Below are 27,160 nucleotides of genomic sequence, written 5' to 3'. Positions count from 1 at the left end.
GGATGGGCACGAGGAGGGGTCAAGAAGCGGGCCTCATTCTTTGAGCTGGTCTTTGTTTTCCCCCTTATGACTTTAGAGACCGTATGCCAGTTTCTGATTAGTGGGGTGGAGCCACCCAGGTCCATCATGCTGCGTACACTGAGTGAAGGTGGTTGGCACACGTGCTGGCTTCCCCAACTTTACTCTTCGATGGCCTAAAGTGAGAATGTGTGCACTTAATGTATGTGTGTGCACAACAGGCTGTAGTACTAGATGTGTGTAACTGGTTTTAACTGCTTATTTTATACTTGCAACTCTCAAAAATGGCTTCAGCTTCACAATGATCTGGTTTGTAGTGCTATTTACTTACTCTAGGATTGAATCTGGCCTTGACTCTGGCAGGTTGAAATGGACAAACTGGGCTACAGAGAGGTTAAATAATTTGCCCACAACAAATTAGTGGAAAAATTAAAAGTAGAACCCAGGCATCCTGATTCCTCCTTCTGCCCACTCTGATCCCTAGACCACAGTGAACTCTTTATCAAAGGCAGCTTTCTGACTTTTACTATGTACACCTAACAGTCTACATATTCTAATAGGGTTATTTCTTCTCTCTTGACTAGTTATTTCTTGCTGAAGTAAAGAAAGGCCATCCAGGGAGACAGTACAATTCAAGCATGCAATTAAAGTTATCTTTCATTTGTTTCATGTTGCAGGAGGGGCTGTGTGTATGGGGGGGATGCAAGATGGACATAACTAAAATGAGTTTCTGCTACATCTGAACACAAGTGAGAGCTGATGTGACTCTTCATAAAGCAACAGACTTCATGTTGCAATCAAAGATTTAGTATAAACACATGTACCTGATAGTATCTCTCTTCACAATAGAGTGCAGTCACATGAGCAATAGGTAAGACCAAAAGAACTGCCACACAAAGACCAGTGGGTCTTTTACACTTAGTTGAGCACCCAACAGAGACTATTACTTGATAATAGGCCACATTGAGTACACACACACACATTATTTACATCCACTGTATCTAAGTTTTTAAATTATATCATTAAAATGTTCTTTAGCTGTAATTGTATGAGATGGATGCACCTGCCTGGTGTAGTTGTTACACCATTAGTGCTGTTCTACTGTAAAAGGTCTTTTTAAGAGATTCCTAATGGTAATGAAAATATTCTGATATAGCATTAAGGATTTTGCTACTGAAGTGTGTTTAATGTAAATATGCTGTCAGATACCCTTCAAGTAATTGACAAGAGCAGATGATTAGCAGTGTTCTCAATAGTGTTTTTGCATAATCTTACATTTTGACAGAACTCTTCAGCGGCTTTTTATTGTCAGCGCTCTGCAATCAGTATTACTTTTTCCTTGACAACATTTACTTTGTCATTATAAATCTTGTAAGTGGTCATTTAACTTGTTCAGCATGCATGTAAGAGCATCATTACTAACACATTTGGAGAAATGGCTTCCTGTTGAGAAACTATCATGAAAATAAACTTTAAAAATCTGTAATTGAAGTAGGTTGACTGCTATTTCCCTTAAATACTCACCTGCATCACTGGTAGTCTTATTTATTGTGTGGTTCAATGATAACTTTGTAATCTTTCTTATTGAACATTCTCAGGTTGCCTGTCAAATTCATCTTGGTCGATTTGGGCTTTTTTCCTCACTGTTTTGATTCTTTAACATTGTTATTTAATTATAAGTATTTATATCTAACTGATCAGAAATGAACTGTTGTTATCCATAAGCATTCATAATTACATGCAGTATGTAACATTAATAGTCAATATAATAAACCTTCACCTTTATTGAAGCATCTCTTGTTTCTCTAGCAGTTCTTTAATCTGTCTCAATAGATTTCCAGTGTATGGCTCATATAGATTTGGTCAGTGACAAGGGTTAGAGTAGTCTTGTAGAACATTTACTTGTAGCTGTGAAAAGCCCACATTCATCAGAGGATTAGGTCGATCAGATTGTACCAGGATCAATGGAAGACCTGTGTGATCCCTCTTAGGCTGTAATGTGTTCACCTTTGGAGAGAATTCACATACATACGCATTTCTCTGTCTTAAAGCCATTTATCTCAGAATGTCAAATTGCAATAATTAACCATTATTGATCTTAAATTCAATTAACTTCATTAACGCAGGTCATGAGGAGGGTGCTTGTAAGGGAAAGGCACTTGACAAGTGTCTTTTCTTATGTGACATTGAATGTTCGCAGTTGTGGCTATAAACTACCATAGGAACATCTTTTTGAAATGACTTGAGCTTGGTTGGTGACTAAAAGGAGACATTTTAATCCCCTTTCCCTTCACCCTTTAGTTTTCAGGTTTTCCACTGCATTCCCTATTCAGAAATCAGTGAACCTTGTACTTCCAGCCTGTGATTTTTGAATGGTATTATAGGAAAACCCAACCTAGCCAAATATTTTGTAAGAACAGTGGAGCTCATTAGGTTTGAGGACGGAGACCGATTTGCAAAATATTATGATTAGCAAATGAAAGGAATAGTCAGCGTATCTCTCTGCAGTATAGTTGGAAACAAGGGGTATGTCTATACAGCAAAGTTATTGCAGAATAATGACCGCTATTCCGAAATAACCTTGCGAGCATCTACACAATGCAGCCACTATGTCAAAATCATTTCAAAGTAGCGGATGGCTTATTTCATGATTGGTAAACTTCATTCTGTGAGGAATAGAGCCTCTTCCATAAAAAATATTTCGGCATGGGGCATTGTAGACAGGGAATAGGGACTATTCTGGAAGAAAGTGCATCCAGGGACTGTAATCCAAAACAGTTCTATTGTGTTTGGACACTCTTTTGAAATAGGTGAATGCTGTTTTCACGTGCATTTTGTGTGTAGCAGCATTATTTCAAAATACACTATTCTGAAATAATATTGCTGTGTAGAAATAGCCAAAATGAAATATCTTGCAGAGGGAAATCCTGAAGTCTTAGTTCTTAGTCCTAACTCGTGCAAAACTCTCTTATTGTAGCAAATAGTAGTTCCTGAATAGAAACTGATGACCCATAACAAAGTCTCTTTTCACTGAGCAACTTCAGTGGAAGTGGACATTCACAATAGCTGAAATTGCAATTTTCACTATATAGTTTGTTGATATAGTTTTGGAATTTCATCGTACTTCATTGTTCACATATTGCACAGAGTTTATTGTAAACAATCAGCGCACCCAAAACTGTTATTGAAGTGACTGTGTAAGTGACTTCAATGGGAATTTGAGGTTAACAAGTAATGAAAGTTTAGACTTCAACACCTTTTAATACAAGGAAAGAATTATCCAATACATTTGAATAGATTTAGCCATGCTCATCGTTTTAAAAATAATCTCTTGGAATGACTTCTGCACCCCAATTGGAAGATTTTTTGAGATTATATGGTCCACCTGAGTTTTTGCATCTTGCTAGTACTAACAAACCATCTGTTCAGGTTACTTAAAAATTTGCAGGATAAGTACAAATTAGAAGCAACACAGAAATATCACAATATAGGAACACAGAAAAATATCACAGTAATGGTATAAGATTTTTTTTCTTAACATTCGCAGACATTTTAAGTAATAATTAGAAAAACAGAATCAAAGAAAATTATTTCTGTTCAGAAACAGATTTCTGAGACAATTACATGGTCATTTTGTCATTGCATTTGCTATTTCCACTCCACTATACTAAGCATTCACTGAGAAGAGGCAGGGCAGAAGCAAAATGGTTTGATTATGGCATTTGATCATATGAAGAAACTAAAGTTCCTTACAACATCTGTTTGCTTGAGTGAAGGATGATAATGATTAACAGCTATTAGAACCATATTGAGAACTTTTATGCTCATGCCTGCTTATCGTGGAATTTTTTTTGAGTCTTCTACATTAGTTTGCTGAATGCCCTGTGTGCATCCCAGTGATTAAAAGATGTTACCCAAACTCAGATATCAAGCCTAGAGTTACAGCACTGTTTTTGTTTTTAGACTTCATTTATTTAAAGGGTTCAGTGAAACACGCATGTAACCTTGTGTTGTGAACAACCTTTCTCCAAATAGATCTGTGTTTTCTGAGGCTTTGATGGAGTAAGTTTGCCCACAAAAAGAAATGGACAATTTTGAGGTCAGAAAAATGTGTTGGGTAGTGTGTCAATATGTGGTCCTAATCAAAACTTGGGTTAAGGCAACATCACTATCTGTCTGTCTCTCCCTGTGGACAAGTGACTCTCATTGTGTTTATGCATTTGCACAGCATGAAGAACTTGCCACAGGTCTGTATGTTGGAGCCAAAGATCCTGCCCTGGAAACCTGCAGGAGCTGGAGTTTTGCCTTGCTTATGACTGGCTGCATTATTCATAGCAAGTCATTCATACAAGAACATAAACTTTAGCTGAAATAGCTGCAGATACATTAATTTTACTAATTCATTTGTTAATTGGCATTGTTCTGTTTATGTGAATCTTTGCTTGTGAACTGTTCACTTCAGCAATTAATGATTTAACATTTGTAATTGACTGCTTTGCTTGGTATCATTCCTACTTTCTGGGTGACTGATTGATACTTGAAATGTTATAAGCAGGAGGAGTGCAGATATTGAATACCCATATTCACTGGTGAATAGCTCTGTTTATTGGCAGATAGGTGAATTTTTACAGAGAACAACCATTCCACAGTAATTTGTGTGCAGTGAGGTGGGTGGGTGAAATGTGTCCCTGCATACGCATGAGACTTGAACAAAAAAGGAGCGTGAATGTGGCCAAAACAAGGAGTAATTCAGAACCTGAATTAATGGTCACAAGGTCTGTTTTTCTGGTTGCCTAGGTCTAACTGTGATGTGGTGTATAAAGGACAAAATTATGCTTGGCTATTACATGGGGTGGGGAGGAGGCAAGAAATCTTTCTCCTGGCCCTTCTACAAGTTAGATGAAAGTCCCAGTCCCTGAGTTCATAGGACCACAGCATGTGTCACGCCACAGAAGTAGCAAGAAGCAGCAAGGAGGAGCCAAGGTAATAGCTCTATCCCGCAAAGGTATACGGTCATGGATGTACTTGTTCTTTGCTCCCTGGAGTTATGTGAAGCAGAAGGTCTCTTTTTAAAGTAGTAGGGCTTTGTTTGCACTGCTCCTAATGCAAATAGCACAGTAGGACACACAGAGCAAAGGCCAAATTCTGTGCTATTCACCTATTTTATGAGTCAAACAGAAGAATTTGGGCCACTCTCTCTATTAGCTTATGCAGGACAAAGAAATCCATGTGCCATTTGCTTCCAGCACAAGTTACTTGTGTTTTTTGTGGGTGAAAGTGAGAGTTGATGGCTCCTGAACAATCTCTCTTGACAAACTGTTATTCCTGCTGCGCCCGTTCTTGGCTTAAAATAGTTGTTTTGTACACCATATTGTGCTGTTCAGAAATGAATGAAAGCATGTTGTACATGGGGAGATTTCTTTAATTCTGTTAATACTCAGCACATTGTCCATCCTGGCAGCCTAGATGGAGGATCTCATGATGAGTTTCTCCTTTGGGTTAATATTATCTCTGGTCAGCAACTTCATGTATAAAAGGGTAGTGAGGATATCCACTTCCTGCAAGCAGGTCCGTCTCATTAGCAACCCCCCATCCAGCCTGGTTCCTAGAATAGAAAGCTGTTGTGTGACATACTGTACTGAGATGCTGCTCAACATGGAGTGAGATCTCATGGGTGGGAGATTTTTCTCAGGGTTCAGGGTCACAAGATGGGCCATAGGGAGGTGGGGGAAAGCCTCTTGCAGAAACCAGGGCACAACACTAGTCTGGAGTTGAAAGACCTGTGATCTATCTGTGGTCAGTATCTCTTCTCAACTCTGGGCATTCCTGTGTTCCCTGCTGCTGAATGCAGACTGCTAGCCATGTGTAGATCCTGCTGCTGTCAAATAATAAAGTTTGCTCCAGAGATCTGTGATCATGTGTTCTGGGCTTTGCATAGTTAAAATAACTGTGGGTGCTTCACTGGGGAATTCCATCCTTAATTATTTCTAAAGATTAAAATGGTCAGTTTTTTTTCTAGTTATGTGCACATGCAGAGGAAGTTTAGGACTGGAACCTAGAACTCAGGATTCCAGTCTTCTTATGAGTTTGCCTGTGTCCCTGCATTATAGAAAGTAACTTACCAGTTAATGAAAGAATGTTGAATTCCATGCATAGACTTCCATGTAACAACTCTTTGTGCCTTCATTTACCGTATTTACAAAATGGGGATAGCATCACCTGCCTATACCATAAGTGCTAAGAGGAAAAATGCATTAGTGCATGTTCAAGCTATTGAGCTCCTCAAGTGATGGGTGCTAAATGGAAGGGCTAAGATGTTATAAAAATATATCTGCTATAATTTAAGTTTTTCAGGTGCCTGGTGTGTTTGTTCACACTTGCACTGGGGAAGTACATTGTGACTAAGGAGATTATGTAATGAGAGATTTGAGCTGTGTCTACACGTGCACGCTACTTCGAAGTAGCGGCACTAACTTCGAAATAGCGCCCGTCGCGGCTACACGCGTCGGGCGCTATTTCGAAGTTAACTTCGACGTTAGGCGGCGAGACGTCGAAGTCGCTAACCTCATGAGGGGATCGGCATAGTGCCCTACTTCGACGTTCAACGTCAAAGTAGGGAACGTGTAGACGATCCGCGTCCCGCAACGTCGAAATTGCCGGGTCCTCCATGGCGGCCATCAGCTGGGGGGTTGAGAGATGCTCTCTCCCCAGCCCCTGGGGGGCTCTATGGTCACCATGGGCAGCAGCCCTTAGCCCAGGGCTTCTGGCTGCTGCTGCGGCAGCTGGGGATCCATGCTGCAGGCACAGGGTCTGCAACCAGTTGTCGGCTCTGTGTATCTTGTGTTGTTTAGTGCAACTGTGTCTGGGAGAGGCCCTTTAAGGGAGCGGCTTGCTGTTGAGTCCGCCCTGTGACCCTGTCTGCAGCTGTGCCTGGCACCCTTATTTCGATGTGTGCTACTTTGGCGTGTAGACGTACCCTCGCAGCGCCTATTTTGATGTGGTGCCACGCAACGTCGAAGTTGAACATCGACGTTGCCAGCCCTGGAGGACGTGTAGACGTTATTCATCGAAATAGCCTATTTCGATGTTGGCTTCACGTGTAGACGTAGCCTTGAAGAGTCATCTTTGACTTACCAAACTTTTAAGTGATAGCTGGTTTCAGACAGAAGAATGCCTTCCTTATTCGAATAAGTAATCTTACTAAGTGCCATCTGACTTCATAGTCTCATGTGTTGGATACACACATTCCAAACGCATAACACATGGAGATGAGATATGTGAGATTTTCCAAACAGAAGTTTACTGAACCTGATTAATTTGAATGAGTGGATTGGGTTCTGCTGCTCTCTCATTTAAAATACAAGCAAGGAAGCATGGGATCCAAGTGAGCCTAAGTTGCTTAGGGTAGGTTTGCTTCACTCTGCGTTTAGGCTGGTTCACATTTCAGATTAGCAGGAACTGTTCTTGTTATCATCCGTACCCTATGTATTCATGTCTCTGTAATTCTCTACCCTAATGCTAACCGTAGATTTGATCTCTCTGAAGTTGCTCCAAATGTAATACCAGTACAGGATGCTGGATTAGAGCAGCTGGCTAGTTTCCTGTGGCCTATTTCTGAGCTTTCTGTGTCAGACAGCTGCAGTGCTTTCAGCAAAGAAACAAATGCTAGTACTCTTCAAAGTTTCTGGTGCTTAATGATAGCCACCCATTACACTGGCATGCTGTCACATCCATCCCCACTGCGATCCCCAATAATTTAATACCATACTATTATTGGCATGAAGAAGCTGCAGATTTATTAACACACAAAATATCAACTAAACAAGCATTAATCATGCATATTACATCAAATTAACATGTAGAAAATTAATATTCTTGACCTAGCCAGTGGGCAGAATAATAAATCTTGGAGTAGAATCTGACTCCAGTGAAAGGTACCAACTACTCCCGCTGACATGTGAGAGAAACATGGACCTCTCTGCCTGAAAATAACATTTCACGACATTAACAGACATTTCTGCCCCAATAAACAGAGTCTCTGTCTTCCTTAAGCACAAGTAATGTTCTACACATCCTTGCCATACTTGTGTAGAAAAGCAAGCAAGAATTGTCGTTCCCCATTTATGTCCCCAATCTCAGGGCAGGGAAGCAAAAAGGTAGTCGTCTTCTTTGTGCTACATAGCAAAGTGCTTCTGAAAGGGACTGAACTGATAATTTTGGAGTCTTCTTTTTAGTGCAAAGAACTGCTAAAGTCTGGACAATGACTGTACTAGCTTTCCCACAGGATTCACCAGGGCGCCTGTAGCTTCAGATTGAATTTCTGGGTCTAAAGCTCGTTAACTCTTCTACCTCTATGCAGAGAATACCAGTTCTTTGGGTTTTTTGTAATGTTTATGTATGTGTTCGAGGAACTAGACTGAGGTACCAATTCATTTTTACTATGTTTCAAATCTTCCAGTGGACAGTAATATTTTGTATTCATTATCAACCTGGTCTGCTTTTCATCCAAAGGTGGAAGATTCTATTCTAAAACCTGTGAGTTTTCCCCCTTTTTATTTCTCATATGTTGAATTATTTCATACGAAAATGGCAGACCAATAACAGGAGATCCCTTATCTATTATTGATAGCAGTGGATACTTATTGCGTATATCTGGTCTGTATTTTATGTGCTGCCCACTGAAAGAAAATAAAGCTCTTCTCTTGTTGTTGTGCTCAACATTTTGTGATATAATCAAAACCCAGTCCAAGGAACCAGCCATATCAACTCAGACTGTGGTCTCCTGAGTTCTCGGACAGTAAGCACAATCAAACTTCATTACAATCATTTCTGACCCCCAACATCTTTTCTTTTTATCTTTCCCCTTTAGTAGAAGAATTTAAAAGGCTCCATATTTTAAGGGATGTGAAGCTTCTGCAAGGTGCATGGAAAATTATGTGCCTAATTGGGCCCTTTGGACAGATGGATTTTTATCTCTTGTATGGACTAATATATATGTAGAGTGGATACTGCTTCCTCTTGGAACATGGATCATTGATTATCTTGGGAGTTTGTGGAATCATTGATTATCTAGGGAGGTTGTGGAATCTCCATTGCTGGAGAAATTTAAGAGCAGGTTATATAGACACCTATCAGGGATGTTTGGTCCTGCCAAGAGGGCAGGAAACTGGACTCGATGACCTCTTCAGGTCCCTCCCAGTTCTAGTGTTTTTTATGATTCTATGATGAGGGGATAGAATATCCTTTTAGGGGCCCTGTTTACCATCTTGCTCATTGGCTTCTTTGCTGCCACCCAAGGGTTTTGAGGTGGAGTGGGGAGTATGCTGGGAAGTGGCTGGTGAATATGTCACAAAGCAGTTTCATTGGCTGAAAATGTGACATCTAGTATGGAGGCAACCTACATTTCTGAGGGTACATCTTCACTAAGCAGAAGATCAATGTTGCTTTGGTCAATCTTCTGGAGTATGATTTTGTGCATCTGGTAGAGATATGCTAAATTGAACTCAGAGGGCGATCCCTTTGGCACCATAACCCCTGCTCCCTGTGAGGAATAAGGGAAGTTGACAGGAGCATTTACTCGCATTGGCCTCCCATAATGGACACTGCGCAGAAGTTCATATTGAGGTATGTCAATTCCAGCTACATAATTAACGTAGCTGGAGTTGCATATCTTAATTTGACCTTCTCATTTCATGTAGACCTGGTCTAAGGTTATAGCTCTATGGCCAGTGAGGTGGATTTTGTTTATACTGGGCTTGCCACCAGGACTTACCAATAATAAGTACAAAGAGAATGTAATGCTAGAGTGTATTATATGGCTCCTTTCAAGTGGAGAGGAAGAACTGTGTACCTCATAAATATTTGAGCAAAGAGAAACCCTCCTGAATGGTGTTCTGGTCTTTCCAATTAATTAAATTAGAGCTGCACCTGTTGGAGTTAGCTTGAGTGGGAGGGAGGCTGTGTCCATGGTATGGGAAGAACCCTGGAATAGATGGTTGCAAATCCATTGACTTCAGTAGAATTGTGCTTGATTACAGCTGGGTTGAATTTGGCCCAGGGCTTTGGCAGAACAATGACCATAGTAAACATTTTGATTTAGCTGCATAGTAGCCTCCCATATTTGTAGAAATATGATGGACTGACATTAGTTCCCATTGCTTGTATGGTGTCTGTGGCATGCGCTTTGGGTATGTCTGTGTGTATATCCACATATGTACGTGTATAGGTTGTTTTGGGCAATGAGGTAGCACCAAAAACAAAAATAAGTCCTGATTTATTGGCGCATAAGCTTTCATGGGCAAAGACTTGCTTTGTCAGAGGCATGTGATGATATGGGTCTTTGCCCATGGAAGCCTATGCGCCAATAAATCTGTTAATCTGTAAGGTGCCACAGGACTTCTCATTGTTTTTGAGGTAGCCCAAGTTATTTCTGACAGCGAAGAAATGATGCATAGCTCAGTTACGAAGGTAATTCCCTTTTGTATGGAAATAATTTCCATTATATTACAGCTTACAATTAGCTATTTATATAAAATATGTTAATTTCATTTTTACCGAGCAGTTTAGTTAATAATTATAATAAATGTTAATGAAGGAGATGTCTGTTCTTGCCTTCTCTCTGTCTTACTGAGGATAGCCTAAGTTTCCCTGCAAACTCAGGGTGAGAGTTTTCCTAGTTTTGTCAGATGAACTGTCACAGTCATAGAATATTTGGGTTGTGAGTGACATCCATAGCCTTGCAGGATAAGTTTTGTTGGGAGTGAGTTTGTTTGTTTGTTTATGTGGAGGGAAAAAAAACCAGAATCAAACTATCTGATTTCTTTCTTTTCAATTCTTTGTATCTTGTTTTGCCTTTAGAGTGTCCTTTTTAAAGCCCCCTTCTCCTTGACTGTGCTGTTAAGGTGTTAAAAGAACAGCGGCACACCTCTCTCACTATGTCAAACATGTTCGTATGCTCCTGTGTTTTTACATAAAGTAAAAAGACAAAGAAAAGAAACCTACACAAATAAATATTATTGCAGCTTGCATTTATTGTCCAGTGCAGATAGATATAATAACAAGGTGACTTACTGTGAAATGACACTCATCCTAGTTGGTTTGGATGTGGGTGGATTATGTGTTGCTCCTTCTCATTGCTACCTTTGTCCTCTGAATAAGAGGCGGGCACAGTAGATTTCCAGTGAATGGATTTGGGGATAGGGTTGAGTGTCATGTCCCTGTGACTTATTTAATTGGATCACCTTACAGCGCTGGACCAAAATAACTTCCTGGAGCTGAAGGGGGTGCAGTTCCCTCCCCCCATGTTATCTGGGGTTTATTAAAGTTGCATCTTCATGTGTTGAACCTCTTCCTCCTGTCCGTACCTTATTTTCTGTGTGTCTGAATCTAAAACTCTGATGTCACAAACTCGGCTTCCTGACTCCAGCATGGGGAGGAAAAGAGCAGTTATCAAGGAGGTAGCTCCCAGTTACGCTTGATAATTGGTAAAAAGGGCAAAGAGAGCGTGAAAGGTAAATGGATTTAAATTTAAATGAGCTACATGCTGGAGATTTTCAGCTAATGTTAATAACACTTTTCTAAAAGCAGTGAATGTGACGACACAACGGGTTCAGTCCAAGCAAAATTCCAAAGATTTAAATAGAGAAACAGAAATGCAAGGAAAAGCAGTCACTAACCAGGGACTGGATTGTGCAAGCTTTGCTCACGTGGGTGAGCAGTTATTCACAAAAGTTATTTCATTGAGATCCAGGGAGGGTAATGAGGGTAAGTAGCACACTCTAGCCCTACATGAATAAAGGTAGAAAAAGACAGACACATTTATAGACCACCTCAGTGTGCTGCCTCAGGATGCAGGTGTAAAAATGAGATCTTTTATGCAATAGAGAGCTTTCATTGTGAAGGAAGCACAGGGCAAAGAGTTTTTATTTAATTTAAAAAAAACACAAACAAAACCAAAGAGGAGTTCACAAAAAAAAGAGTCCTGGAAGTGGATTGCACTATTTCAGGCTACATGTGCTTTTCTTTCAGAAGGCCTCTGACATAATTGTGTTCTTACTTTTCTTTTAAACTTCATGGCTACATCTACACTAGAGACAGCTTTTGAAAGAAGCCCTTCTGGAAGATCTCTTCCAAAAGAACTTTTCAAAAGAGTGCGGCAACGCACAAAAAAGCAGATAAAAGAGTAATCCGCTCTTTCAAAAGAGAGCGTCCATGCAGCCCCTGCTTTTTCGAAAGAACAGGCCAGGGATTGAAAAATCAGGCTCCATGAGGACTGCTCTTTCGAAAAAGAGGGCCTGTGGAGCATCTACGCATTTTCTTTTGAAAGGAGCTTTTGAAAGGGGCTGTTCTTCCTGAAATAAGAAAGGAAGAGAGATTTCAAAAGGAGTGCCACATTCTTTTTATGTACTTTCAAAAGAACACTTTTTGTGTGTAGACACTCCATAGGATCTTTTGAAAGAGCCCACTTCTTTTGAAAAATCTTTAGAAAGAACTTGTTAGTGCAGGCACAGGCCATGTCTCTTGGTGCTTTGGAGTGGTTCTTCAAGTATGGAACATTGGTAGCCAATTGTTTTGATATTGTCACTGTCTTAATATTCTCATGTTGAGAGGGTGGTGTGCATTTCTTGGGTCTGCTGGAGTTTAGAAATACTCTGGTGCAAATAACTGAAAGAAGACAACTTGTGTTCTTCCAAAAGAGGACAGAAGTGCTGAATGAATGACAGTGTGTGATTGTAAGCTCTTTGGAGCTTGTACTGTTGCTTTATGTTTGTACAGAACTTAACAAAATGGCACTGCTTCGGATTGCAGCCTGCTGGTACTACAGTAATATAAATATCTCCTAGTAATGATTAGAGAAGGCTTACAGTCAATCTAAATATTTCCAAATAGCATCAAATTACAGCAAAATAGACAGCAGTTACATTGTCTTTAGAGTCAACCTACATATTTTAAATATAAAAATACCATCTTGACATCTCTTCCAATATATTGCACATTTGCTCTGCACATTTGCTTAGGTAAGCACAGTTGTGTGTTGCTTTAACTTCATATGTTTGTGCTTTTGAGGGTTTAATTCGGAATTCAAGGGCCAGATTGTAAACTCACATGGGTGGAGGTACATTTGCTAAAATCATCCATGTAAGAAGGCACTAGTAAATTGTTTTTTTTTTATATTTCCCAATTGAATGCACCGTGTTTCTTCGGAAACTGAAAGTCCCAGTTCAGTGTTACTTTAGCCATGATTTTATTGTTTGTGCTTCGCTTAAACACAACCACCTTGAAAGGAAATATAAAAGTTTTCTAATGATAGATATCCATTCTGCTTTCTTCCTTCTTCCACTGCCCCAGGATGAAACAGCTTCATTTGATCAATATGCAGTGCACACCCTTGTCTGACTAAAGAGGCTATATTAATAGTTTTATTTGTTGAACTGTGCTGTGCCATGCATAGCCAGATGCCCTCACATTTCAGGTGTGTTGTGAAGCCACATGCTTTCAGCCATCTGAAAACTATGTGTACGTACAGCTGCATTTTTCTAAGCATATTAATGTTTTGGTAATAGGTGTCTAGTAAGCTGCCACCAGCTATGTCTGCATAGCAGCATTATTTCGCATAATCCATTTAGAAATATCTAATTCAAAATAGCATGTCCAGATACATAATGGCTATTTCAAAATAGTGCCATTGGATGCCATTATGACTTATATATAGCACTATTCTGTGTCTTACCAGCTATTTTGAAATAGGCGTTATTCCTCCTGCAATAAGGTTTGCAAAATTCAAAATAATGCATCTGCTATTTTGAATATTTTTTCAAAATAGTGTGGGCATAGTGTAGATGCTCAGAAAGTTATTTTGAATAACAGCTCGTATGTTGAAATACCTTTGCTGTGTAGATGTAGCCCATGTGTGGTTATATGGTTAGTCTAATTGTTCTTCAAAAAAACCCCAAATATTATCTAGTAGGCATATATTGATGTGTGTTATCTTGCACAATAGAAATAGATTAATTTGATCAATTAGTGATTATTTTCTTAATGTTTAGGTAGACTTTTCCATCCTAAAGGCATTATTCTTACATGTTTAAAATCATGTAGAGTGCCAGTATGAAAAACTAATGTAAAGCTAGTCAGTTCCTAACTGTCCTATTCAGAAAAAGTGTATAAGATTTACATCACTAGTTGCATTACTTTAGAAAAAGACGGGATCTCTGTTGGGTACCCATGTAGCTTATGCTGAGTAAATATTGACAAAGTAGTCTAAAGAGCAAACACTTTGACATTTGTAAGGTCCACTGGAAGGTCTTGTATATATTTATAAAGCAGGAATGAGTACAGCATACCAATTTTCTTGAACTTGCTTCTGACATAATTCTGCATGGGCTTTCTTGTTGAGGAGAGAAGTGTGTTTAAATGTGAATGGGTCATTTGTTGCATCCATAATGAATACTTGAATCACTGGTAGTTTTTTGAGTCACCTGCTTTACACCACCAAAAAAAAAGTATTTTTTTAAACATTTGTTATAATCAATGTACATTGTTTTTTACTTTGTAGAAATTTTATTAATGTTTTTGTCCTTTATATTTATTAAAAATGAGTCTAAAAAATGTAATGAGTAAAAATGCTTGCTTAATTTAAATTGTGAATCTGTCTGTTAAGAAATGCATTAGGGGTAGGAGAAGCATAAGACATATTAATTGACAGACAGGAGCTGCTGTCTCTGAGGTTGATACAAGTAATTTATTACTTTAGAAATGAATGCCACCTCCAGAATGTGCTTCATTAATTTCAAATTTAGTTTTAATTTCAAGCTGTTGCCCCTTGAGAAGAATAAGGTGGCAAATTATGTTTGAAGAGCAGATTTTTTTTTCTTGCTCTGAAATTTTAACTGTTTAATTTTACAAATAAATGCAGTTCTTTAGCTGAAATTTTAACAGCTGATCGAAAGTATGATCAACAGTCACTAACTCTTTTTGTCTTATTTTTGTTTTGTCCATGATAGCCTATGTTTCAGATGAACTCAAGGCAGCAGCACTGGTGGAAGAAGACATGGAACCTGATGAAAATGCACTTGATGGGGAACCGTCAGCAAAATATGTGTGCCCTGAAAAAGACTATGGTAAGAACTGCCAGAGCTACCAAAACTCTCCAGCTGCTGAATTTTCCAGCCATGAAATGGACAGTGAATCACACATCAGTGAGACAAGTGACCGGATGGCAGATTTTGAAAGCAGCTCTATCAAAAATGAGGAAGAGAACAAAGAGGTTGCAATACCACTGGAAGATTCTGCCATATCCGATAGCTTAGAACAAATGAAAGCCGTATATAACAACTTCCTTTCCAATTCCTACTGGTCCAATCTCAATTTGAATCTCCACCAGCCAACTTCGGAAAAAAACAATGGTAGCAGCAGCAGTAGCAGCAGCAGCAGCAGCAGTTGTGGGAGTGGTAGTTTTGACTGGCATCAGACTGCTATGGCAAAGACACTGCAGCAAGTTTCTCAGAGTAGAATTCTTCCTGAACCAAGTCTTTTTAGCACAGTTCAGTTGTACAGACAAAGCAGTAAGCTTTATGGCTCCATATTTACTGGAGCCAGTAAATTCCGTTGTAAAGACTGCAGTGCTGCCTATGATACTTTAGTAGAATTAACAGTGCACATGAATGAAACAGGACATTATCGAGATGACAACCATGAAACTGATAACAATAACCCTAAAAGATGGTCCAAACCTCGTAAACGTTCTTTGCTTGAAATGGAAGGGAAAGAAGATGCCCAGAAAGTATTAAAGTGTATGTACTGTGGCCATTCATTTGAATCGCTTCAGGACTTGAGCGTTCATATGATCAAAACAAAACACTACCAAAAAGTGCCTCTGAAGGAACCCGTTACACCCGTAGCAGCAAAAATTATCCCAGCTACTAGGAAAAAAGCGTCACTGGAGCTTGAACTGCCAAGTTCTCCAGATTCCACAGGTGGGACACCAAAAGCAACAATCTCAGATACCAACGATGCACTACAAAAGAATTCAAACCCTTACATTACACCAAATAATCGTTATGGTCACCAGAATGGTGCCAGCTATGCTTGGCATTTTGAAGCAAGGAAATCTCAAATTCTCAAATGCATGGAATGTGGAAGTTCCCATGACACCTTGCAGGAGCTCACTGCCCACATGATGGTGACAGGACATTTTATAAAAGTCACCAACTCTGCCATGAAGAAAGGGAAGCCGATTATAGAAGCCCCAGTGACACCAACAATAACAGCTCTACTTGATGAAAAAGTACAGTCTGTGCCACTTGCTGCCACCACTTTTACTTCTCCCTCCAATACACCTTCTAGTGTCTCCCCAAAATTGAACGTTGAAGTGAAAAAAGAAGTAGATAAAGATAGAGGGATCGCTGATGATAAAATGAAAGAGAAAGAGAAGTCAAATGAAGATGAGGAGAAGTATGATATCTCCTCAAAATATCATTACTTGACTGAAAATGACCTGGAAGAAAGCCCTAAAGGGGGGTTAGATATTTTAAAGTCCTTAGAAAACACAGTAACATCAGCTATAAATAAAGCGCAGAATGGTACACCCAGCTGGGGTGGTTACCCCAGTATTCATGCTGCCTATCAGTTGCCTAACATGATGAAACTGTCATTGGGTTCATCGGGAAAAAGTACACCCTTAAAATCCATGTTTGGAAACAGTGAAATAGTGTCACCTACTAAAAACCAGCCCCTACTGTCTCCCCCAAGCAGTCAAACCTCCCCTGTGCCAAAAACAAACTTTCATGCCATGGAGGAACTGGTAAAGAAAGTCACTGAGAAAGTGACTAAAGTTGAGGAAAAAATGAAAGAACCTGAAGGAAAACTGTCTCCAGTGAAACGTGCGACACCTTCACCATGCAGCAGCGAAATCAATGAACCCCTCAAAATGGATGCCTCCAATGATGGTGGTTTTAAAAGTCAACAGAACAGCCCAGTTCCTCAGAGGGAGAGTTGCAAGGACAGTCCAAGTCTAGAACCAGTGGAAAATGGTAAAGAGCCTGTAAAGTCAATTGCAAGTACATTAAGCAGCAGCACCGCTATTATTACAGACCATCCTCCTGAACAACCGTTTGTAAATCCATTAAGTGCACTGCAGTCTGTCATGAATATTCATCTTGGGAAAGCAGCAAAGCCATCTTTGCCTGCTCTGGATCCAATGAGCATGCTTTTTAAAATGAGCAACAGTTTGGCAGAAAAGGCAGCAGTGGCCACCCCACCTTTACAGTGCAAAAAAACAGACCCCTTGGACCGTTATTTTTATCATGTCAACAATGACCAACCCATAGATTTGACGAAAGGCAAGAGTGACAAAAGCTGCTCTTTGGGTTCAGCGCTTTTGTCATCCACATCAACATCTTCTGCATCTTCTTCATCTACAGTGACAACAGCAAAGACATCCGCAGTCGTGTCATTCATGTCAAACTCGCCGCTACGCGAGAATGCCTTGTCAGATATATCTGATATGCTGAAGAACCTGACAGAAAGTCACACATCAAAATCTTCCACACCTTCCAGCATATCTGAGAAATCTGACATTGATGGTACCACAATAGAGGAACCCGAAGAGACTACACCAGCTCAGAAAAGGAAGGGACGTCAGTCTAACTGGAACCCTCAGCACTTGCTCATTCTGCAGGCCCAGTTTGCAGCCAGTTTACGACAGACATCAGAGGGAAAATACATTATGTCGGACTTGAGCCCCCAAGAAAGAATGCACATTTCCAGGTTTACGGGACTCTCGATGACCACAATTAGCCACTGGCTAGCCAATGTGAAATACCAGCTCCGAAGGACGGGAGGAACTAAGTTCCTTAAAAATTTGGACACTGGGCATCCAGTGTTCTTTTGTAATGACTGTGCTTCACAGATCAGAACTCCTTCAACTTATATCAGTCACCTTGAATCACATCTAGGTTTCAGGTTAAGAGACTTGTCCAAACTGTCCAATGAACAGATTAACAATCAGATAGCACAAACAAAGTCACCATCTGAAAAACTGGTGACATCATCTCCAGAGGAAGAAATTGGAACTTCCTATCAGTGTAAACTTTGTAACAGGACTTTTGCAAGCAAGCATGCTGTTAAACTTCATCTTAGTAAAACACATGGGAAGTCACCAGAAGATCATCTTCTGTATGTTTCAGAGTTAGAAAAGCAGTAGCATTTGCTTTTTATTGAAATAACTGCAATTTGCTTTGAGGAAAACAGTCAAAGACGCCTTAAAGCTACTGTTTAGTTCTTGGCACATGTTCTTATTTTATCTCCAGAAAGTCATTCTGGGCTGAACTGTTTTGTATAATTGTACAGTGTTTAATAGAGGTGCATAATCAGCTGTTGTTACTGGTAAAATATGAAGGTTTAAATGCAGTGTAAGTGTTTGGAACTTTGTGTAAATTGGATTTAGTTGCTGTGCATCCCTCTGATGCATCAAGCTGCATGCATTAACAGACAGTTTAATTAAGCATTTATAACTAATTCTGGTGCACTTTTTTCATGTGACCTAAGTGTGCTGGTATTTCTCACCCTATAATCTTTAGCCCTCTGAGTACTTTGAAACACTTTTGCTTTAACTTGTTAAAATGTATGGATCTGTTTTCAAAACCTTTACCAGCTTAGTTCTAATTACTAATATGAACCTCCATTTATGCAGAGGTGTATCACACCTTGAAATTTAAAATATTATTTTCACATTGAAACATAGATGTATATATTGTATAGATTTCAAAATCTCTTATGGAAATGTAATTGTGGTTAAGGCCATGTTTTTTCTTCAGCATTTTTAGCAATGACGTTTTTTGTACCTGACATGTCTCAGGTATAAGCTATACCTATATATAGTGTATATTTCTTTTATAGGTCCAAAGGTTTTTCTTTCTTTTTAACATCCAGCCATTGTAAATTATATGAAAAATACCACAGATAGCATTTATAAAGTATTCAGAAACATTATTCTTAAAGCAAAGTATGATTGTTTTGTTTTGCTATACAGTACATCTTTATTGATAGAGGTTCATGTTTAAATTATGCATATTTATTAGTATCGCTGTCATTTGTTTTTAAACCATCTGAATAATAGAAGCCACGGACTGCATCCTTGGCATGCATTATAACTATTTTGCACAATGTGACTTTTAAAGGTATTTATTAGTAAAAGAAATTTAAATAAAATAAAAAAATGAGCAAATTCAAAATAAACTCAGTGCTCAAAGGGTTAAATCTATTTGGAAAAAAAAAACTTGTACTGTATTTCCTAAACATTGAGAAAGCCTTTAAAATGTTTGTACTGTAATATTTTGCTTAAAAGTTATGAGGCATTCTGTGATATAACCTTTTACTTATTTATAAGCGCTATTGGTTGTTATTTCATATTGTAGAATGCCTTTTTATTTCAATTGGTAACTTTCTGTTTTGTTCTGCCTAATTATTCTCCCAAGATTCCATACTGAAGCTTTATCTTTAGGCATATGAAAGGTAACCCGTGGTTACCAGCACACTAAGTGATTCTGTTCGTCTCCATTTTTGGCAGTTAATTTGCAGAAGTAACTGACAGCTGACACCATATGAGAATCTATGTATAAAATATTGGCATGTAAACAGCACAGACACTGTAATGCACTCTGTGCCCTGTTTTGTTGTTGACAATGAAGCACCATTATATGACTCTTCATATAACCTTTTTTTCTACAGCAGCATTAAAATTGTCTTTTTGCTATAATTTTGTGTTGCATTCACAATTATGTCTGAAATGTGCTACGACTAACGAGCACATTAAAATTAAATTGTATGCTATCTGTTTATGACTGAAGCTTGAGTAGGTTTCTTCATCTGCCAGGTGCTGGCAGTCAAAAGCTGCACATAAATCACTGGAGTTTTAGTGAACTTTAGCATTTAAAGAGCAGGGTAGCACTTATTCAAAGGCTGCATTAACAAAAATTTTCCCCCCAGAAAAGATAAATGAATGTTATAACTCCACTTTAGATGTACAGATTGGGAAAGATTGACTGTGAAGAAGAGGGTTTATAAGCAACATGTGTGGGAAGGCAAATAGGTGTTTTGCTGTGCTGTGTATTCAGACTCAGATACTGATGCTTAAGCACATTCCTCTTAAACACACTGAATAGTCGGTAAGTAGTATCGGTAGGTACTTCATGTCCAAATTTTTATTTAATAAAAACAAACAAAAAAAAAGGTTGGTATATCTTTTAAAACAATAGTAATTGTTCTGTTCATCTTATAAAGAACACACATACAGTTAAAACAAAAAGCAGTCAAGTAGCACTTTAAAGACTAGCAAAATGGTTTATTAGGTGAGCTTTCGTGGGACAGACCCACTTCTTCAGACCACAGCCAGACCAGAACAGAAGTGGTCTGAAGAAGTGGGTCTGTCCCACGAAAGCTCACCTAATAAACCATTTTGCTAGTCTTTAAAGTGCTACTTGACTGCTTTTTGTTTTGATAGTGTATAGACTAGCACGGCTTCCTCTTTGTTACTATTCACACATAAAGTTGTATGTATTATTAGTAAAGAGGCCCCATTAGTCCAGTCCAGATTACATATTAGAGCTCTGGTCTGGGGCCTGTTTCACCTTTTTTTTGTTTTTTTTGTCTTTTTCTTTTTATCACAATTTAAATATGATTTTAAGGTCATTAGTATATTGAAGCTGATGGCCTCGACTCAGATCTTAATAGACTTTTATATGACAAAACTGCTGCACATACTTTTTGTTGGTTAGCTGTGTCACCTCAACTATATGAACTCACTTCTTAGAAAAGGTAACTCCTTCAGGCCAGGGCTGAGGTCTCTTTTTCTTTAGTGAAACATTCCTTAAGACTCTGTGTTTTTTGAGAATAGGTGATCTCAGTCCACACTGTAGCCAGAATCTTCACTTCTGGGACTACAGATTTTCTCCTTGAAAATTATATTAAATATAGCATTGGCTTTCAGGACAGAATTTCACTAGTTGTGACGCTGGCAGATTACTAATTTGCAGCCCTTTTATTTTAAAAAGGCACCATTGGATTGTAATGTGGTGATGGTAAATAGCATTGCACAGAGTTCTCCTATTTTTACAATTTGTGGGAGGGGAAAACAGGAGAAAGAAACTCCTCAGTCCTTTTGGAGGTTTGCTTTGTTTATTTTTAAAATGCAGAAGGTAATGATTGTGAACATCAAAATACTACATATGCAGCCCCTCCTAATTTGTAGTGATAATTAGTACCTGGAGCAAAATATCAAATCAAGATGCAGTTAGAAGGAGGTACTAGTAGAAATACAGGGAACATCGATGTCTATTAATGTGCACCACAAATGACTTTTTTCATACATTTTCAAAATATCTCTGAATCATTGCAAATAGCTAGTCAGGATCTGCATTTATTAAAATAAAGTTCAGCTTGTGTCTGGGAAGCTCCAAGCCAGACATACCAATGTGATTTCACATTATAAAGAATTTAGAGAATCAATGATCTTGATAATATCATTTCCCCCCATACACTGATACGTATGTTAGCACGGGTTACGCTTAGTCCTAACCAAATTACCAGCCTATTTCTGTGGGCATACATTTTTTTCCCCCTATTAGACATGAAGATAAAAATGAAGGTTTTTAAACTACACTCGAGCCCCTAATTTTTGCTTTGCTACTGATATTTTATGTAGTTTTAGAAATATGCAGATCAAGTGTGAGAACATAATACCTAAAGGAAGGGTTTTTAAATGAACTTATGATGGGGTGGAAAGAGCTTTAAATCACAGGTGTATAAAGGTGACCCTGGTCTAACCCCACCCAAGTAGTGGCTTGTTGCAGCATACTGTATATCTTCCAGCTATCACATTTACGCAGTATCTTAAAATAACATTTGTGATAAATGTGCAATTTAACTAATTTATGGTGCTATGATGTGCTCAGGGCTACATGCAAGATGAAAATCTTAAATGGAGCTTTAACAGCTCACTTCACAACAAGAAATCAATATGCTGCCAGATCTTAGAGAGCTGTTTTCTGGAGTCAACACTGAGCAAAAATATCAGTGAATGTATCTTTAAGTTTTATGCAGCAAGAAATCTATAATTAACTGAAATATTACTTTTAAGTTAGTGCAAGGAACTCTTACTGGAACCTAAATCTCTTCAGTATCTTCATTATGTTTTTCTTTTGGCATCAAAAATGAAAGATACGTTGCTGTAATTATACAGTTGCTTTCACTGTTCATGCTACAATGCAATTTTCTAACCAAAGCAAGACAAATTAGCCTTCGTTAAAAACTTAATAGTCACACTGTTGGGATTATCAATTGCAGTTCAATATGGGTGATAATAAATGGTTAAATGATATTTTTAGAAGATAGAAATAGATATGTGTACATATTTCATGGCAACAGAGATTTTGCTGTTTTGTATCATAAGGTCATTTAAAGATTACACACACATGTAAAACTAAAGCAGCTCCTTTAATTTTGAAAGGCTTCATTTCAAAGCTACATTCAAGTGCAACAGAAAAGTAATGAAGTACTCTGTGTACTATGAAAGGAAATGAGGTGATGGTAACAGCTGAATTTAATAAATTTAGCTGTTTTTAAAACTTGTCTCCAGGGAGCTTTGTAAGTTTCTTAGTAAATATCAGAATATTACAATTATTTTTCCTGCTTCATCCAGATAGTCTTTTATTGTAAGACTATGTTAGAGCTTTACTAACATTCTGATACCTTTACTGTTCAGCGGAGCTGATATAGCACGTGTTATAATACAGAAAATGGTCATAAAACTGAAAAAAGCTTCCAAAGTTATTTAAGATTTAAAAAGTCATTGTATTTGTCTTCTAGCAAGCAGTGAAATCATCAGTTGTATTTCACTGGACAGTTATTCCTTTGGTATCAGAAGCATTAACTGGTATTTCCCTCAGGCATTATTAGTAAATATATATAATCTTTGGCTAAAGGAAACCAGTAAATTCTTCTCTCTTGGGACTTCATGCCAAGTTGTGCCTTCCAGTCTTTAGTTGACTGGCCGTAGGTAAATGAGTGAATAAGATACAATTATCCTACTGCCACCTCTGAATATAAAAGAGGTTCTGGAGTGCAGGAGGTGGTAAAATGGTAACAGTGTGTCAATTCTGTTGTGTTTTCATTAACTGTCATAAAGAAATAAAAGTCATGCATGTGTCAACCTTGATATTGCAGTCCTTACTGGGGAAAATTCACGGTTAAGTCAGTGTTGTTCCCAACTAAGGACTGAAGAGTTAGGGTCCTTTATGAGAGGGGTCAGAATTCTGTATTACGTGTGTGTGTGTGTGTGTATACAATGAATCACTAAACAAAAGGAGTCCGTGTGTGTGGAACAGGAGTGCATGATGAGCCTAGGACATTTCCAGGTCGTGATGTATTCAGCAATTTTAAACTGTTTAGCGCAACAAAGATCACTAACATTTATTAATACCTCATTGAGTGAATTCGTAGATAATCCCATACACCCACAAACTAGACATAGCTGCAGACACCATGTGATGGGAATGTTATAAAATCTTACTTTATACACTTACATTGCATCTTTTGGCATATTGAATGTACAAAATAATGAGTGTAGAGAAACAAATATTAGGACTATGTCTACACTAACCCCTGAACTTGGAAAGGGGCATGATAATGAACCTAATCGAAAGATGCTAATGGGGCATTGCATGAACATGCAGTACCTCATTTGCATAATGGTGGCTGCAGCACTTCGAAAATGCCTCTTTTAATTATGCGCGGCTCGTCTACAAGGGGTCCTTTCGGAAAGGGCCCCGCACACTTTGAAATACCCATAGGAAGAAGGGGATTTTGAAGTGTGCAGGGTCCTTTTGGAAAGGACCCCGTGTAGCTGAGCCACGTGTGATTGAAAGTGGCACTTGCGAGGTGCCGTAGCTGCCATTATGCTAATGAGGCACTGCATATTCATGACAGCGCCTCATTAGCATCTTTCTATTAGGTTCGTTATCATGCACCTTTCGAAGTTCTGGGGCTAGTGTTGACATAGCCTGGAGGTTTTGTGTTTTCTTGTTTAAGCAATAGATGACAACATTTACCTGGGACATATATAATGTTTTCAACAGCTGTTGCTTAGTTCACTGTGTTTAATTTGCCTTTTTTATAACTGGAAATGTGCTTTGGCTTAAATAATCTTTTAAGAGAGTTAAATTTAGATGTGCACTTTAAGATAGATGATGATGTGCCTACACCATTAGCTACCTACATGCATGAACCCTTATGTGTAACCAAAATATGTAACCAAGGATGCATAGAATATCATAGTTCTGTGAAAATGTGCCTATCCTTCATTCTACCCATCCTTATAAGCAAACGGATATATAAAAAAAGTTTTTTTTAATTACAGCCTGAACAAAGCATAACAAAATATGAAGCCTTTTGGTTAACAATATAACAAACCATTCATTTAGCGATCTGTTTTTTAAGGCATACTTGGCTTGTTAAAATAAGATACCAAATTGTTCTGGATAGGGGCAGTTTGGCAAAAGAGAATTTTCTTCCGTGTTTTACAAAATGTAGGGGGCAAATGCCTAAGTAAGTCTTCCGTAACTATGCTAAGAGGATTATCTGTCACTCCCCTCGCTACTTAGATTTCCCTACAGTCCGATTACAATGAGGATGCAGATTCTCACTAGGAGACATTTGAACTTTCTGAGTGGTAATGGGCTTGATAACACAAAACTGGGCTAATTTTCTGGTTTCTTACATTTTGATACCTGAATGTTAGGGCTTTGGTTGTAGGAGAATTGAATTTCAATGATTTAGCACTGAGGGAGAGCCTGTATTAGACCTGTCAGCCCTACACTACTCCCTGGGGAGGGTAGAGTGTCCATCTTTTTATCAAAAAAATAAATGGAGAGAGAGTTACTCTTTTACATTTTTGGTTAAATTAACGGTTAAAATATGTCTTTATTAAACTTCAACATATCATACTCACTTTTGATCAGTAGGAAACTAGGGACATGTTTATAACCATAATAATTGTGAGTTACTGACCTTTCTAGCCAAGTGAAATGAAATTACTTGAAAATGAAATTCTTTTTAATTGGTGCATTTGTGGGAAGATGGGGTGGGGAAAAGGATTTCATATACATCCGTATCTAGCTATATCTATATCTGTCTATAGATACAGATATAAACGCCCAAGGAATGTCCCTAGATTTTAACCTGTGCAGAGAAGGAGAATGAGGTAGGTGTGTCAGGAAGCAGAGTCATATTCTCAGTGCCTTTTTTTTTTTAAACTGGAGGTACAGTCACTGCAGTTACGCCTCAATGACCATGAAAGCGACTCGGCAAAAGCTGAAGGACTCAGCTCCTGAGAGCCTCATCAGGACTTGTCATCGCTCTAATGAATATCATTTAAATTGCTTTGTATATTGGTGGAGTTTGGATGTCGATTTAATTTGTGCATGTGTTTGAGTTCTTCTGCTTGGCTAGGCTAACAGAGAGCAACAGCCTAATGAAAAGTGAGTTGGTGACAGTGTGATGAGCCCCAACCCAATCAAATGTGTTTGAAGGGCTGTTTTGACAGGGATCTTAAAAGTAGATGTAGAAAAGAGGATGTAGTGCTTTGGTTTAGTGCAATTGTTTCAGGCTAAGACTAGTGTATTTTGTACCTATGAATGGCTGAAAATTTTCTATGCAAACCCTAGCTTGTGATAAAAAATGAATTCACGGATGTAATTATGTTCAGAGGAATCTGAAGAATGGTGCTCCTTAAGTGTCTTTGAAAATCACTCCAGTTAAAACACATCACGTTTATTAAGTCATTATTGGGGCACAGCCATTAATTGAGAAAAAATAAATACCTTACATAGGAGCTACAGTGTCCATCTTTGTGTGAGGCTGTGTCGTAAGGGTAAGTAGGGAGGACAATATGAGAGGGACTGGTAACACTGAAGGGCAGAGGTCATCCTTTTTGAGCCTCATGCTGGAGCTGTCATGCACATTAATTCCCATTCACTGCAATGGGACTTTTGTGTGTAAAATGATGGAGGCTCTGGACTGGAGAGTAGAGCAAATGGGGGAAAAAATCCTGTAAAATGCATTCCAGTGATATGATGATCATCATGAATACCGAGATGGCCAGATCTTCAGCTCATGTAAATCAGCAGAGCTCTTACTGAAACAGAACAATGCTGATTTACACTGTAAGGGTATGTCTATACAGCAGCCTCATTTCAAAGGAAGCTGTTCCAGAAGAGCTATTCTGAAATAACGTGGCTACACAAAAATGCATTTAAAAATAGTACTTAGCTATTTTGAAATAAAGCATCTACACTCAGGCCGTGTCTACACATGCCCCTCCCTTTTGGAAGGAGCATGTAAATGACTTGGGAATAAGGGAATTTCGAAATCGGGGGTTTATTTCAAAGCACCTGCATCTACACGGCCAATTTGCATTTCAAAAGCAGCACTTTTGAAGTGGGACTGGCTGCCATTATGCTAATGAGCCGCTGAATAGTCATATCAGTGCCTCATTAAACAGTTCTGATCTGTGTTATTTACGTGCCTCTTCTGAAAGGGAGGGGGGGGTGTCGACACGGCCACATAGAGCCTATTTTGAAATAGAACCATTGGACACACTATGGCTTATTTAAAATTAGGCACTATTCACTGTTTTTACAGCACCTATTTTGAAATAGCTATTTCAACACAGGCACTATTTCTCGTTCAGTGAGGTTTACCAATTTCGAAATAAGCCAACTGCTATTTTGAAATAGCAGTTGCATTGTGTAAATGCTAGAATAGTTGTTTTGAAATAGCAGTTGTTATTTTAAAATAACTGTGCTGTGTAGACTACCCTAAATTTGCCCTGACCCAGGAGGAGGTTAGAATTTAGAACTTTCCTGTCTCCTGACAAAGTTACCATGAGTGTCCGAGTGGTGACATGTTCTTTTGACTAATAAATCAATAATGTTTAGGCTTAAATCACATTTACTAAAAAGTAATAGAGGTTGCCATGTTCGTCTGTGCTCCAACAAAACAAAACAGAAAGAAATGTAGCACTTTTTAAAGACTAATAAAATGATCCAATTGATCTGATGAAGTGGGTCTGTCCCACGAAAGCTCATCA

The 27,160-nt window shown here is 38.6% G+C and overlaps 1 protein-coding gene across 2 annotated transcripts in view; it reads left to right on the top strand.

Moving 5' to 3' along the window:
* The window catches only part of TSHZ3 (teashirt zinc finger homeobox 3), an 83,058-nt gene extending 63,208 nt beyond the window's left edge, over positions 1-19,850 (top strand). For both annotated transcript variants that reach the window (XM_075009038.1, XM_075009039.1), the window contains one exon: positions 15,021-19,850. In XM_075009038.1, the coding sequence (XP_074865139.1) occupies positions 15,021-18,220 (3,200 nt within the window). In that variant the 3' untranslated portion in view covers positions 18,221-19,850. The remainder of the gene's footprint in view (positions 1-15,020) is intronic.
* The last annotated feature ends 7,310 nt before the right edge of the window (positions 19,851-27,160 follow it).

Source organism: Carettochelys insculpta, chromosome 14 (genome assembly GCF_033958435.1).
Source record: "Carettochelys insculpta isolate YL-2023 chromosome 14, ASM3395843v1, whole genome shotgun sequence".
NCBI classification, from domain to species: domain Eukaryota; kingdom Metazoa; phylum Chordata; order Testudines; family Carettochelyidae; genus Carettochelys; species Carettochelys insculpta.
Note: the sequence above shows the minus strand (reverse complement) of the source record. Positions and strands in the feature narration are given on the sequence as shown.